Below are 15,980 nucleotides of genomic sequence, written 5' to 3' on the forward strand. Positions count from 1 at the left end.
ACCTTTAAACCAAACCCTGTGTAGCTTTTGCTGTGCCTTATAGGTAGGTTAACAGTTAACACCTTTAGAGTAAAGTAAAGAATGCCTTTATTTTACCAGGGGTCTTGCTACGATTTCTTTCAGACCAGGGATCGAAGGTTCTCCCTGAGAATCCCTCAGTGCTTGCTGGAAGTCCTGTGATCCCTCAGATCCATTGAAAATTAGGAGTCTGTCTCATCTGGGTCGCCAAAACCATTACCAAAAATTTGGTAAAATAAGAAACCCCTTAACACCAATGTAGCATTAAGAAGCAAGCATTCTTTATTTGGCCGGATACACTGGGGGATAGCTCCTCCCAAACCCGTGCATGCTGGGTACAGGAAAGTTTCTGTTTAGACACTGTATTTTGCATACATATTCATTGATTGTCCCAGACTAAACAAACATGTGATAATAATTTCCCTGAAATCATTAACATATTTCCCCTCCCCTTTACTCATGCATTCTTCTGTCCTTGGGGTCTCTCTGCTGGTCTCTGGTGGTCATAGACCTCAGTGTTCCAGGTGACCTGGCTGGGTTGGCAGGACACTGAGGCTGGCGAACTTCCAGTTCTCCTTCATACACAGTGGACATTGTGCAGTTTCCATAAGCCAGTAGTTTTGGAGAATAAGCATTGTGTTAGCTCACCAGGTGTAGGCCATTTATCATCTGATAACACATCTATGAGGAAAAGAAAATTAGTTGCCTAGCCAACAGTGAGAGTGCTCATCCTTCCTCTTCCATCATGGTGCAGGCATCTCCTGTATCACACCAGGAAGCATGAAAGCCTCAGCAGTCCAACTGCTGCTGGATATACTTCAAAAGCTTTTTAGGTAAGCTGGTGTTCTATACTCTCCATCTTGGCGATTTGGTCTATACCATTTCCATAATTTAGCGGATTCTGACCAGACTGCCAAGCAAGAGATAACAGCTCCTGGAAACAACAATTTGCAGGTGATAATGGTTGTATAATGGCCCTTTAGCTATTTTTGGCCACCTGTCCTGCCTACTTAGTGCTTGGCTTTGACTTAATGGCTCTGCTCCTAGCATACATAATTCCTTAGCATGAGCTGTGATAGACAAAAATTTAAGCGGGAGTTTAATGAACAGTCACACAGTAAAGAGAAAATCTTGTAGAGACTTTGAGGTTAGATTTTGAGGTGTACTACCTGAAATACTTGAGTTGCAAGCACAGAATCATGCTTTAACCTTGCATTGCACTGTCACATGATGTTTGTACATCTGAGATGTAACATACGACAGACCTCCATTGCTCATCAGCCAAACAGTGTGTTTTATTGTTCGGGGCTTGCTTTTATAGGCAATTCAAAAACTCCTGGCTCTAAACAATAATTGGTCTAATCTCCATGCCTCCTAGACTCTGAACCAGTCAAATGCTTGTACTTTAGGAGAGTTGTTATTGGTTGAAACCTCTGTCAGTCAGCCCAGAGGCTGGTTTATGGAACTGGGCTGGATTTCTTATTTATAAACAGATTAATGTTCAGTATGAATCAGCTTGTACTGCAACATTGCGCTGCTTGTGAAATACACTACTCTGAGATACCTAAAACATCATATAAAGCATAAGGCTTTCTTTGTCCTGGTAGTCAAGTATTATATCATAAATGAGGCCTGAAAGCTTTATAAAAATTATCAAAATAGAATATAGGCTGAAAGACTAAGTATTGCATGCATTTAAATGCGTTGCATTTCTTAGGGAGCTAAATATCTAGGTGTACATACAGCATTCATATGGCTGTGCAACTGTTTAAAATTTCAATTCCTTCTTATAAAGTATTCATATGATTTGTTTGCTTAGATAAGCTCAGCTAATCACAGAGAGACTGAATTTTGCCAAAGGAAGAAATGCTGCGTGATATATTTTGTGCAAAATACCAAACAAGCAAATTTTAACTTTAAATTGGTAAACATGCAGAATATTAATTTATTAGTTATTTATGCTTTGTGTAAAGAACAAAGACACAAAGGAAATTTAAAGGACTGTCCATTAACAAATACAAATTTTGCTTAAAGCTAATTTTATATATTTTTGAGGTTGAAGTTTGCACAACTATAATTGTTATATTATTTGGCTTTCTAACAATTATGTATTGGTTGTATATTGCTGCTTACCATAATGTTCTGAAAGTCAGCCACACAAGCTAATTTTTGTTCTTACTCTATGATTTTTTTGTAATAGAATATCTAATAGCAATTCCCTATAGTTGTGAACTATATATTTGGGATTGGAATTTTATGCTTATAATTTTAAATTCTCAGTTGTGTATTCTAGATTTTTTGAGAAGTTTTGTTTTAGTTATTAACTCATTGCTATTTTTTTTCTGCTTGTATTTTGTCTTCAAAATAAAATTTTTGATTCAATGTTGCTTCAGCAGTTACTGTGTTACTGCTGTCTTGATATTGAAGCAAGCAGCTTGCAAGCACCATAACGACTTGACAGTGTTTTGCCCTGAACTTGACAAGCTGTCCACTTTGTGCAGAAAAGTCATGTTTGTGTCCACTGGCTGAAGTATATTCTTATTGGTCTTTCAGGCACAGGAGAGAGTGGCAAAAGCACGTTCATCAAACAGATGAGAATCATTCATGGATCAGGTTACTCTGATGAAGATAAAAGGGGCTTTACGAAATTGGTGTACCAGAATATATTTACAGCAATGCAGACCATGATCAGAGCAATGGATACCCTCAAAATCCCATACAAGTATGACCATAATAAGGTGAGATTTTTGTTTATTTCCATAGCTGAAATTTTTCCTCTTTTATCTTTAGGAAATATACTGAATGTCTCTAAAAATGATAAATAACAAATTATATTCTACCGAAAGTTTAGAAGAAAAGGGCTTCTTCCAGTCCTGCCTCTTCTTCTCTGCCCTTTGCACTGCTCTGACAACACAGGTGCTGTTCTTATCAAGATGTTTGGGGGGTTTGTCACAGCAAGAGGGTAGAGGGCAGGCTGCTGTTTGCCTGTGACTTTAATTATCTTTTTTAATTTCCTCCCAGCTCATGTTCTGGCCAGAGCAGTTAAGTAATTTTTCTGGTTGGTAAGAGAACTACCTAAGGTTTTCCATTAATATTATGTGGGGGGGAAAAAAAAAAATCAGAAAAATAGGTGGGAATATCTGCTTGTGTGTGAGTATATTATGAAATAAATCTTTTGATACAAGGCCTTAAAATAAGAAAATTATTTTGAAAGTGATGACATCATTGAAACTTTGAAAGAAAATGCATTTAAAATATTTTGTAAGGTTTATCTTTGATTAACCTGACTTCTTTTAATTTTTGTTCCATTCAGAAATTTTCCATTTAAAATCAAATGTATAACTGGTATAACTAGTATTAAAATTGAAATTTTCATATGTATTTCAGCTCCCTGTTTTCACTTTACATAAAGCACTGAATTTCCTAACAAGCTGACTTGAAGACTTAGTTGATTGTGCAGCGCACTTTTTTTTCAGAATTGGTATTGACCGCCATTTTGCTGCAGTATATGGAAGTCCTAATCATAACTCAGTAAATTGTTTTCTTGTATTATACTGCAAAGTGTTTTGTATTGTTCAAATTGAGTGTTCAGTTTATATAGGCTGTTTTTGTATAGTTGTAGTGAATTAGATGTGTCATAGCTGTATATGTGTGGCCAGAGCTTTCTAATTAGAGCTGTTCATTTCTCTCTATAAAAATACCTTGACTTAAAGTGAGTCTATCTTTACACTCACCTCCTTCACAAGCATTTCCATCAGTTCTAGGTGTGGATTAAAGTACAACTTGCCAAAGTTGCCAGGTTCTAGATGCAATTCCTTTAAAAACTTGGGGATTTTTTAATTCAAGGTAATGAAAAATGCAAACACATTTCTCCACCTTCCTCCTTTTATTCTCCATTGAGAAGGTAAATTCATTAGACCTGCAACCTAAAAAAAACACAGGAAGGGCATTTCCTATTAATTTGAATCTCATATAAAAAAATTGGTTTCTAGAGAATATCTCACAGTTCGAGTAACTGCATATTTTTAGCACAGTACTTGTCTTGTACAGTAGCTTAGAAAACTACAGCTCAAGCTAATGTTTGTATTGATAAGCCTAAAGAAAAGAGAGTGAAGTGACACTTATCAAATTCAAAAAGTCCAATTAGGTAGACATTTGTGATCTTTGTGCAGTGTAAAAAAATGACATACAGGCTGGATTATTTTAATATTAGTGTAGGAAGAGGCATGTTGTAAGTTAAGGAATTTAATTCTTCCAGTGTTGTGTTGGCTTCATAGTAAGTGATATAATCAAAGAGGTAGAGTCTGAAATTCATTGTCCTATATATTGTCCTATATATTCATTGTCTTATAATAATCTAGGATCTTTGAACTATTTATTTTCAGAATAATGAAAGTCAACTGAGAAATGTAAACATTACTGTTTACACTGTAATGTGTCAAAACTGATGGTAAGGCATTGTATCATACTTCATATATTCATACTTTTTTGTCTTGTCAGTTTCAGAATATGAGCTCTACTGAGCTTTAAGATAATAGGTGAGGGTTATCTCTTAGGGATGTGACATAGGAAATGGTGGCTTATGGACTACGTATTTAGTTTCCATTTGAGTAAACTATTACTGTGTTTCCATTTTTTTTTTTAACCACAAATTTTGAATTTTTTATATGCATCTTGAATTTTGGAGAAGCCATTTATAAAATACAGAAAAGCCTTAGGTGGGGTTTTTTTTGTCCTGTTTTTTTTACAGAAATGGACTTGAGCAATTCTCAAAATTGCCTGTCTGCAAAGTTTTTGTGAATGTGCATTAATAACTCATGTGCAGCCACTGACATTCAAATTCAATTTAAAACAATCTTATATATATTTTAAAATAATTTTTCAAATTGTCTTTTTAGAAATCTGACCTGTATATTTATGTTCCTGTCAATCCTTTCAAATTCTGAATTAAAACATTAACTTCAAATTTTTTATCTTCTGACATTCCCAATGTTGTCCATAATGGCTTAGAAGTCATTGTTCCAGGTAATGTAGTCCCCCGTTTCTCCTTTTCTGTCTTTCTTCATGTCTAATATTGCTGAAGGAAGGCTTTTTATTTTTCCTCTCCTGTTGTTACAGAACTTTTACTAAATAAATTTACTACTGTGCTAAAGAACTACTACCACTTTTACCCATTATTGTTGCCTTTCAGTGTAATTTCCAGAAGACAGTTGCCTCTTCTTACACTGTCAGGAAGATGTCATTCAGCAGTGGTTATCAGGCAGAAAATATTTTTTGAATCCATTTACATAATTTCCCATGAGACTTCTTAAATATTTATAACAAGATACCTAATGTAAGATAAAGCAGGTTGCAAGAAACTATAGGGACTGAAAACATAAAATGATGCCTTAAAGTAGACCAAGAATTTTGCTGTAAGTTGTTTCCATTGAAGTTGTTTTTTTTATTTAAGCCTATTTCCCTATAGGAAATGTTTAAAAATTTAAAAAAAGCAGATATGGGAAAATGGTTTTAAAATCCAAAATCTTACTGAAATTGTCTTCAACGCCAAGTTTACTTTGTTAATAGCTCCATACCCCCACCCCCATAGAAGTAATCTACTGTAACAAACTGTCCTGGTTTAGGGTAAATTTCAGAGAAAACCTCCAAAGGGGTTCCTCTAGAAAGCAGATTCAAGTGGCCCCTCCCCCAACTGGTTTGGGAAAAGATTTCCTTGGAAAAAAGTGGAAAAAATCTGTACATTTAACAGGCAAATCATTCACCAGCACAAAAAATGACCAATATTAAACAATAAAACCTCTTGCCAATCTGAAGAGATGGCAAACTCAGAAAGTCCTTTTCATGGGTTGCAGCTTGACTCATCCAGTCTATTATCAGTCCCTCTGGCACTGGAAATGCCATGGCCCAGGCCCAGACTGGTGGGCCACAGGTGTGAGCTGCCGGTGCTCTTCTGGGTGTTCCTTACAGAGCAGGTTTAAACAGTTCCAAGAAAAAGAAAAACCACAGTTCAGGGAACTTCTCTGCCTCAGTTAGCTAAAAACTAACTAAAAGCAAAGGAGAGCCCTGTCCCGCTGTCTGTCCATCTGCAGACAACGCAGTCCAGGAGAAGGAATGTGGAGTGAGTACAGTTTCTGAAAACAAACTGTGCGCTTCTTCTCTCCCCCTCTTTGATCTCAGAACCAGTCTTAAAGGTGCAAAACTTATTTCTGGACTAAACTGATGAATGGGGATACAATTCAGCAACATAAAGTCACCCCAGGACGCAAACACACAAAAGTAAGCTATCAGGATCAGGTATAGAGTCAAATTACATAAATTCTCATCTCAAGTAGGGGAGTCTTAAAAGTTTTGGATCTCTTCAGTGAAATTTCATGTTGAACAACAAAGTAGTAATTGCACGCAACATTTTTTTTCTCCCTGGTTAAAGTAGGTATAGTCTAAACATTAGGGCTATGTGAACAACATAGTTTGGAGAAAAGGACCTCCCTCATATACCTTACCTGGTATTCAAAGAGTATGAAGGATTGAATCCCAAGCATCAGAATGCAAGCTGTGTGTGAGATTCATTGACTCTCAGATGATGCAGAATCTGCAGGATTTATGGCCTTCTAAGAAAGAATTATTATATTTTTGGGATATTGAAATTAAATGCTTCTGAAGAATAGCTTATTGGTCTGGAATACACATGATAAAAAAATGAACAGTGCCATCTTTGTAAAAAGTATTCTTCAGCGTCTCAAAGCTGAAGCAGAGAACTTAAAAGCAGGTTGCAGGAAAAAGGGATTTATACTAGTCATGTGAGTTGCCCTAGTACTCTCAGATGTCTTCCTCCAGACACACAAAACTAAAGAAAAATTACCCAGTAAATAAAAGTCTTGCAGTCAGTTAAATGCTTCTAATACTGTGAAGCTACTGATGCAATTTTTTTTCCACAAGAAATAGATTACCTAAGAGCAAGCCAATATGGAAAAAAGTGCAGTAAGATTTCAAGTATTGTAATCACTTAACATCTATACAGATAAAGAAATTAAAGATTACTTTTTTTTGTTCATGAGCCTTGTTTAATATGAGGTAAAAGCTGGTTCCCCAATAACTTTACATTTCCTCCTATGAGGATTTGCTTTAAAGAGGGCTTCAATAAAGCCATGAACATTTTTTTTCTTCAGTGCTTCATAAAGAATAAACTTTCACAATCCGAAACAGAACTCAGTCTACCCCTAACTACTTTTCTTTTTAACTGTCTTCCTCTATCAGTCATTTCTTTCTCACTTACCTAGCTGGTCTGTCTCCTTTTTTATTTTACATTTGACCTTATAAAGTTTTTATCTGTTTATCTATGACCATAGTGTCCTGCTGTCTATTGTTTTCATTTTTCATTACATTTAAAGCAAATTTTTTTAAAAGTCTTTGCTTACTTCCCTTTTTGCTTACCTTTTGGTTAGATCTGAAATTTCTTGCATTTGCATGTATCGCTCCAATGATTTTATAAGTTATTTGTTTCTATCTCCTATATTCTTCTTTACTTTTTCATATTTTAACTCAACAGAAGTGAGTTTTAGATTATATTTTTTCCAAGTGTAGTAAAAATGATTGTCTATCAGAGGTAAGATAGGTTAGCAGAGTCACTCAAAGAACTAAAAATATCTTTTGTTCGCATTTTTAAACAGCCTCAAGCCCACAAAATTAAATGAAGTAACCACACTGAAGTTCATGCATGTGCTAACATTTAATTTTGAAATTAATAGGACCTAGATTATTTAATATATATGCCAGATATGGAATACTGTAGGCATAAATTTGAAAACTCAGTGTTAGCTACTCATATTTCAGTGCATTAAAGTGTCTTCATTCCTTCTTTTATATTTTATTTTAAGAGAAGCACTTTATCTTTTTTGAAACATAATATTTTAAGTGATTAACTACCCTTTACTAATGGGAAATGAGAAGTCAAATACAAAAGCATATGTGTGGGGTGTGGTGTCCATGTTTTATCTTTCCAATTCCACCATTTTACTCCTAGTAGAGAGAATGGGTGGTTAAAATGCTTGCTTACATATTCTTGTAGATTTTGTGATAGCTCCTGCAGATGTTAAAGGATGGTAATTATATAAGATGTTTCTAGCTTTTTTTTTGCCATTGTTGTTTCTTTTTTATAAGTATTCTTTCTATTTTACTTTAGATATGCTTGTTACAGTTATTTTTCTTACTGAGTGTCTGAAAATAAATATTCATATGACCATGCATTTTGACAATAAAAATGTGAAATACTATCAGGGCAAATTTTCTACGTAATAGAGGTCCGGAGTTTATTTTATGGTAATGAGTAAGATGTTACAGCCTTGAAATGATTCTGATTTTTTTCCTTCATTAGCAGTAGTTTAATAGCTATATTGGTATTTATATTATATATAAGTTTTTCTTAGAGCAAAATATTTGTTAACTTCTTATTTAGTTATTCATTTGTAAAAGTTGTGTTTACATAATCCAGCATTCGATTCTGAAATTATTTCAGATTGAAATAGTTTCTTAAAACTCTCTGAAACTTTGGAAAATATTTTCTACCCCCAGTAAACACCTTTTGGGAAACTAACTGATGCAGTTATGTTCCATTTATGTGATGTGAAATTACTAAAAGCTTTTCATTCTCATATCTTCATTGTTCATTTCTACTAACTCACGAGATTTGATTGAAATAAGATTTACTGCCATGAATTAAGAAACCGTCAGCAAAAATGGGCCATTTTTTCTCAAGATTTTATTGGTCTCTCTTTTTTAGTTTGCACTTCCTATGTGGCAAAAGTTGTACCATCCTGTAGTGGTTTTGGTTTGCTAATTTTTAATTTCTTCGGTTTCAGCACCAAATAATGTGGTGGGTTGAGCGCTGGACAAATGCCAATGCACCCACTAGAATAATTTACTCATTTTCTGTTGTGATATAAGAATTAATAAGATAACAAGGCAGGCTCAAACTTTAAAGGATATAAAGACTACTTTATTAACAGAACTAAAAGAAGAATAATAAGAATCAGAATAAACCTTTAAAACACTTTTCCTCCCCCCTAACTCTTTCCTTTCTCACTGACAACGTACAGAGACAAAACCTGGTATTTCCAGTCAGTTTACCACCTCTAGAATAGTCTTTCTTCAGTTCACTTAGGAAGAGGAGTCTCTCTTGCCATGCCATGGAGACTTCTCCACAAGAAACAGTTCTCTCGTGGCTTCAATTTCCAGGAATAGCAGCCACCCAGAAATCTGCATTTGTAAAGTCCCTCCTATCTTTCACAGCCTTCCCACAGCTGCGTTCCTGGGCCATGTCAACTTATTGGGGTGCTATATTTAAGGATGAGCTCCTCTAGCATAAAAACAAAAGTTCTCTTAATCTATGTCTGGGAAACAGAGGTTTTCTTCTTCTATTCCTGGGGCAAGGTTTCTCATAGCTCTCATTTCTCTGTTCAAACTTCTCACTTGATCACAGCTACTGCAACATCTGCTTATTTCAACACTAGTGCCTCTGTTCATGGCTGTGGTTAGAACACTTCATCACTCCAATGCATTTAATGAGTTATAAGGAAAAAGAGTCTGATGTATCAATTATATTCTTTTCCATGGCTTTACAAGAGGATTTCAGCCCAAAACTAAGGCATGTCCTCATTCTCATCTGATCTGGAATTTGACTTCTTTACTGAGCCCAGTGTCTTATGTTGTCTTCTACGTGTCTTCACTCCTTTCTTTCACTCGAGATAGGATTGATGTTTTGCAAGTTTCATCTGTGCAGTGAAAGAGTTAATTCTTATGGCCTGGGGCCCGGGGTCCATATGACCCCAGACATAGGTGTCCCGAAGCACAACCTGTCCAGGTCCCAGCCACGGGCAATCTTAGCAAGCAGCTCAGCTCTCAAGAGAGATCAACTCTTTGGTGAATTCAGCTCTTTAGTGATTTCAGCTCTTTGTTTGCTAAGTGCCACAGGCAGACACGTAGGGAGAGAGAGGAGAAGGCTGTATGAGGTTCCACAGTGGTGTCTTTATTGGCAGCTTCTGCGAAGGGTTTCAGTGACAGCTCTTCTGCCAGACTGGACAGAAATGGGGTTTTATATAGGGTACAGAGGTGTTGGAAATTGTCCAATAGCAAGGCTTGGGGTGAATATGCCCTATGGTCTTACAGAGAGATAACGAGGATCTGAATGCAGAAGAGGGGCTTCTTTGGTCCAGTCAATCATGATTAGGTATTTCTTATCTTAGGCAAGTGACCACCAGGGAGGCCTCGCAGGGCCTCTGGCTGCTACAGTTAATATCTCACCCAGGCCTGCGGATGGTCATGTGATTTCAGCAGGAGCTGTTTATGATGAAGATGAAAGTTTCCTCAGTGGCAGTGCTGGGAAGGTAGGGGAGCGGCTAGGATCTCAGTAGCTAGGCTAGGACTCAGCTGCAGCACACGGGGCCAATGGCCTCCCCTCCCCTGCCCGGCAGCCACTGGGGCCCAGCCTGGCTTTGGCCGGGTCCCACAGCCTCCCCTCCCCCTGCCTGGCCAACACACTGGGAGGGGGAGAGGGAACTTCTCTCTCTAAAAGCCAGAAGAAAGAGAGTTTTTCCCAGGCTTGCTTGTCTTTAAAATGTGAATCTCACAGAGGCGGATCTAGCTCTTTAATGGTTTAATAGGTTGTTAATTCTTATAGCTAGCCAGCTATTGGTTTTGCTAGACACAGAGGAAGCTCTTAGTAGCTCTTCTCAAAAATTACTTCCATAGTTAGCTCTTTCCCTTCTCACCACAAATCAATTAATGCAAAACCAGCACACGTCTGAAATGCAAGAAAGCTTCCTCATTATACAGGTTAAGTTTGGTTTAAAAAATTGCCTACATGTTAAGAAAATTAGTTGTGGAGGTTTTTTTTAAAATATTAGAAATTAACCAACTTTTTTTAATGAAGTATTTGTTTTTTTATTATTGGTGGCAGTACTAGTAGTTTTGCATTTATAGTGGGATGCATTGCCTGATAGACGTATTCTCATAATTACTTTGATTGTTGAAATTTATTTTGCATTCTTTTCTCCCTGCTTAAAGTAGGTATAAAATCTAAACATTAGACTTTATTACATATTCACATTATGCAATTCTGATCACATGACTACCCGATTTCAGAATATGGACCTATATACCTCCATTCTTACAACAAAGTGAATACAAAATCTAATTTTAGGTGACTACCTAAAAGTGTGGCATGAGAAAAAGGACCAGTGTTTAATTTCTGGAACAGGAGGTGGGCGAAGAAAAACCTTAGGTATGACATTATTGGTGTTAATTTTGTTTTGACAATATGCTTTTCCAGAATCAAAGTACAAAGCCTCTGTTGCATGCCTCAGTTTTGGAAAAAAAAGTATATACATTTGGACTGGTTTCTGTAGATTATTTACTATTATGGTGGACCTAAGATATTGGATAAGAAGAAAATTATTTGTTATGAGCAAGTGGCTTCTGTGAACAGTCTTCAGTTTGACAAAACAGAGCTTAGTATTGGGTTCAAAGGGTAACTGAGACAGAGTTGCTTTGAATCCCTTCTTTCACTTCTCTAATTCTCATGTGCATTAGAGTTCATGAAATGTATGCATTGGCTGGGGTAAGTAATACTGTGAAAAAAGCTGTTATACTGCAAGTATTTTCATGCTAAATAAGTTTAAGGTTGATGACTTTGCATTTTTCTTCCTGTGACCAATAGGGCAGAGTTTAAATGTGGCTTGTTTTGTTTTAGTTAACCTTGTTAGCTAATTTGTATACAGTGCAGCTATAGAGTGCATGCACATGTTTTGCAAATTTGGAGCTTTTTTTGAATATTTTCAAAATGTAACTTATGTGACAAGTAGTTTGTTTGAAGATGTTCCTCCATTTTTATATTTTATTTTCTTTAATAAGCTATGACCCTTGTTTTGAGAACATATACTCTCAGTATGTATTGTTGCTGTACAAGCAGATAAATGACCACTCTTGGGATGTGCATACTTTCTTTGCATCTTGCCTTCAGTCCTTATCCAGCTATTTTTTTTGGGCCAGAGAACCAAGCGATGTCAATTGTACAGGTTATACAAAAAAATAACTGCCATTGGAGTATAAAAAAGGTCTTGGGCACACTTGTTTCCTTTCTGGACTATGGTACAGACATATGCTGGGTGAAGAGAGAATGGAAACATGCCCTGGAGTAAAGAGGTATTAACACTGCAGTTGTGTAACCCTGGTGAATCCCATAGCAGTCTTTGGAGTGCCAATTGCACCACTTCATGACTATTTTTATGTTTTTATTTCTGTTGATCCAAAAAAAAGAAAAACACGGAGATCAAAATTATTGACATTGGATTTTGTTTGATCATATTTTCCTTACCTAGTCTATATCTATTTGAATTCTACAGAAGGTTTGCTGTGTCTGTTGTAGAAAAGAAGCACCACCTTGACTTTGGAAAGTCTGACAGCAAATGTTTTTTTCTAACTGTACCATTTATAGGGCCACACTATGTTGTTTTACATTTGTTAAGAGGTTTAGAACATAATGGAAATCAAATTTTTGTGCGCTCATTTCTATTAATATTTGTTAAATTATTTTTGTGGTAGTCCAGTAGTTTATTCTTGTATTGGGTTTGCATGACAAGGTTTTGCTAGGGGGGAGGTACAAGAATGGCTTTTGTGGGAAGCTGCCAGAAGCTTCCCCTATGTTTGATAGAGCCAATGCCAGCTAGCTTCAGGAAAGACCCATTGATGGCCAAAGCTGAGCCCATCACTGATGGTGGTACCACCTCTGGGATAACATAGTTAAGCAGGGAAAAAAAAACCTGTGCAACAGCAACTGCAGCCAGAAGAGAGGAGTGAGAATATGTGAGAGGAACAGTTCTGCAGGCCCTGAGGTCAGTGGAAAAGGAGGGGCAGGAGGCACTTCAGGCGCCAGAGCTGATTCCCCTGCAGCCCATGATGCAAGCTCATGGTGCAAGACCATGGTGAGGCAGCTGTGCCCCTGCAGCCCAGGGAGGTCAATGGGGGAGCAGAGATCCACCTGCAGCCCGTGGAGGAGACCCACACTGGAGCAGGTGGATGCTTGAAGGAGTCTGTAAGCCTGTGGGAAGCCTGTGCTGGAGCAGGGTCCTTGCAGGACCTGTGGAGAGAGGAGCCCACGCTTGTTGCCCTGATTCTTAGGATTTTCTAAAGCCTTCTGAGTTTACATTCTTGTAGAAAACTTTCTCACACAACTTTCTGTAAACAATCTATTGTTTTGCATTCCTCCATAGAGGTGGAGAAACTTGATGTACTAGTAGTTTGTCCAGTGTCATTGGAGAGGTGGCACATTCACTCTCCAATCCACTGTCACCTTTGGAAAAGTATAAATGCTGGAGTCAGAAAATAAACTTCCTCTTTTTCATCTTGCAATAGCAGCGGATCGCGTCGTGCTTTCATGTGTCCTATAGCGACACATGCTAGAGCATATTTGCTGGCAGGACTTGTGACCCTCGTGGAGGACGCATGCTGGAGCAGTCTGTTTCTGAAGGACTGCACCCTGTGGAAGGGACCTGCGCTGAAACAGGGGAAGAGTGTGAGGAGTGGTCCCCCTGAAGAGGAAGGAGCAGCAGAAACAATGTGTGACAAACTGACCACAAACTCAATTTCTTGTCCCCCTATACCACTGTGGGAGGAGATAGAGAAAATTGTTAGTAACATGAAGCTCAGGAAGGAGGGAGAGGTGGGGGAGGAGGTGTTTTTAAGATTTGGTTTTCTTTCTCATTATCCTGCTCTGATTTGATTGGTAATAAACTAATTTCCCTAAGCTGAGTCTGTTTTGCCCATGACAGTATTTGGTGAGTGATCTCTCCCTGCCCTTATCTCAACCTATGAGCTTTTCATTATATTTTCTTTTCTCTGTTCAGTTGAGGAGGGGGGTGATAGAGGGGCTTTGGGCACCTGGCATCCAGCCAAGGTCAACCCACCACAATTCTTTACTGCTGCTTCTGCTCAACTAGGTGCTTGACATTGGAGAACTATAGTAGCACCAATAATTCAAAGATCCTTCAAGGATCATTTAAAACACAAATCTGCTGAGTACAAAACATGAATAGCTTTTATACCTGCAGAGTTGACTCGGACTACACTAGAACTTATATTTGTGCAGAAACAAGCTTCCTGTCTCATCTAAGTATTTTAACAGGTGTTCTGACATAACAGAACATTTCTGCAGTGTATTTCAGTATTTCTTTTAACTGGGTGTGGATGCAAAGGTAATATGTTATCAATCTTCTTTTTTAAAAACTGAAAAGATGTGAATAGTTTGGTTTGGAAGGGTTTTCCTTACTATTATGATTTTTATTAGGAGTTAGAATCATAATGATATTCCATTAAAAAAAAACAAAAACAACAGCATCCTCCATTTCTATGACTAAGCCATAATGTCATATGTTGCTATATAATTTGGTAATAAAGGTTAAAAGGCCAGAATAATTTCATTGTACTTGTTTTTGAAAGCTAAACTTAAAGGTACATATCACAGTCAAATAGGAAGAATCTTGTATAATTTTAGGTTTTTGGAGGGTGGGGTTTTTTTACTTAACTCACAACATGTAATCTGATAAAATTGTGTGTTTTCTGGCATGAAATATTTGTATTTTTAAGAAACCTCTTTTATACATTTTTAATGTTTTCTTTGATGTTCCTATGCATTTTTTTAAAGCTGGCTTCATTCAAACTCTGGATTGAAAAGGGACTTTTGAAAGCTGAAATATTTTGCGGTAAGGCTTTTAATTACTTTTTCCCCATGAAACCAGTACTTTCTGGGTTTCATTTAGTTCTTTTTTCTGCCTTTCCTTTTCTCTACTTTCTCTGTCAGCTTGAAACTTTAATACTCCCTTGTCCTTTTAAAATTTAAAACATTAAAGGATTAAAAATAAAGCCATTCAAAAAAGTGCAAAATATACTGGATATATGTGGTGGGTTGACCCTGACTAGATGCCAGATGTCCACCAACACTGCTCTATCACTCCCTTTCCTCAGATGGACAGGGGAGAAAAAATATAGCAAAATGCTTATGCCGTGGGTAACCCAAAATGTTATTGTATTCCATATCCATCTGTGCCCAAAAATTGTTACTGTCTCTTTAAGGACCAGCAGTGCAGCCAGAAACATAATCACTGAGGTCGGGGGAATGGTAGGGCAGGTGCTTTAAAGTCTGCTCTTTCCCAGGCAGCTCACTCCTTTTTTTTTTTTTTTTTTTTTACTCGTGATTTTTTGCTTTAGGCAGAGCTCGCTCTTTCTTGGTTGCTTGGTTTGGCTCTTGATTTCTTGCTATAGAGCCGAGGCAGCACGGGCAGACAGCACGGGCAGACGCTTTTCCTTTTTGGACTCTCTTTTCGGTTTTTTTCCTCAACTTGGAGAGACTGCCTTGGGGCGAATTCTGATCAGAGTGGCCCCGCTCCAGCAAGCCAGTCTAGATCGCCATTGGTGCCCAGACAAGGGGAGAAGACCATGAGCTGCCCCAGCCCAGCAACCTTGTTTTGCCTGCTCCAGTTATCTCCTGCTGCAAGGAAGGTGAAGTCTCATCCCTCTGTGAGTTTCTAGCCCTTGATTCAGAGAATACCAGTTGTAGCTCCAGACGTCAGGGACATAAGCAGAGCTGAGTGGGGCGTGGGGGGAGGATTGACACCATCTTTCCCTTTGTCCTTCAAACCACGTGCTTGGCTGCACAGGGCCATCTTGGGGGGATGTGCCCAGCATTTTGGGTCTCTGTTCTTGGGGGGAATCCGTGAGATTTAGCAATGTTTTATCCAGCAGTTATTTACTGGTTTGGTTGTTTTGGGATTTTTTGCCTGTTGCTGTTCCACTTGTTAGTAAACTGTTACTGTTTCACCTATATCCACTTGTATTCATTCCTCATTGGTGGAAAGGGATTTATTAGAACCTATAAAAGGAGGCAACTCATTCCAGACTGTTGTTCTTTAATTTGT

The 15,980-nt window shown here is 37.6% G+C and overlaps 1 protein-coding gene across 4 annotated transcripts in view; it reads left to right on the forward strand.

The window, feature by feature from the left end:
- LOC116806898 (guanine nucleotide-binding protein G(q) subunit alpha) overlaps positions 1-15,980 on the forward strand; it is a 374,172-nt gene that overhangs the window by 182,500 nt on the left and 175,692 nt on the right. For all 4 annotated transcript variants that reach the window (XM_072923077.1, XM_032744725.3, XM_072923076.1 and 1 more), the window contains exon 2: positions 2,572-2,756. In XM_072923077.1, coding sequence (XP_072779178.1) covers positions 2,610-2,756 — 147 coding nt within the window. In that variant the 5' untranslated portion in view covers positions 2,572-2,609. The remainder of the gene's footprint in view (positions 1-2,571; positions 2,757-15,980) is intronic.

The sequence above is a fragment of the Taeniopygia guttata genome, chromosome W (genome assembly GCF_048771995.1).
Source record: "Taeniopygia guttata chromosome W, bTaeGut7.mat, whole genome shotgun sequence".
In the NCBI taxonomy this organism is placed as follows: domain Eukaryota; kingdom Metazoa; phylum Chordata; class Aves; order Passeriformes; family Estrildidae; genus Taeniopygia; species Taeniopygia guttata.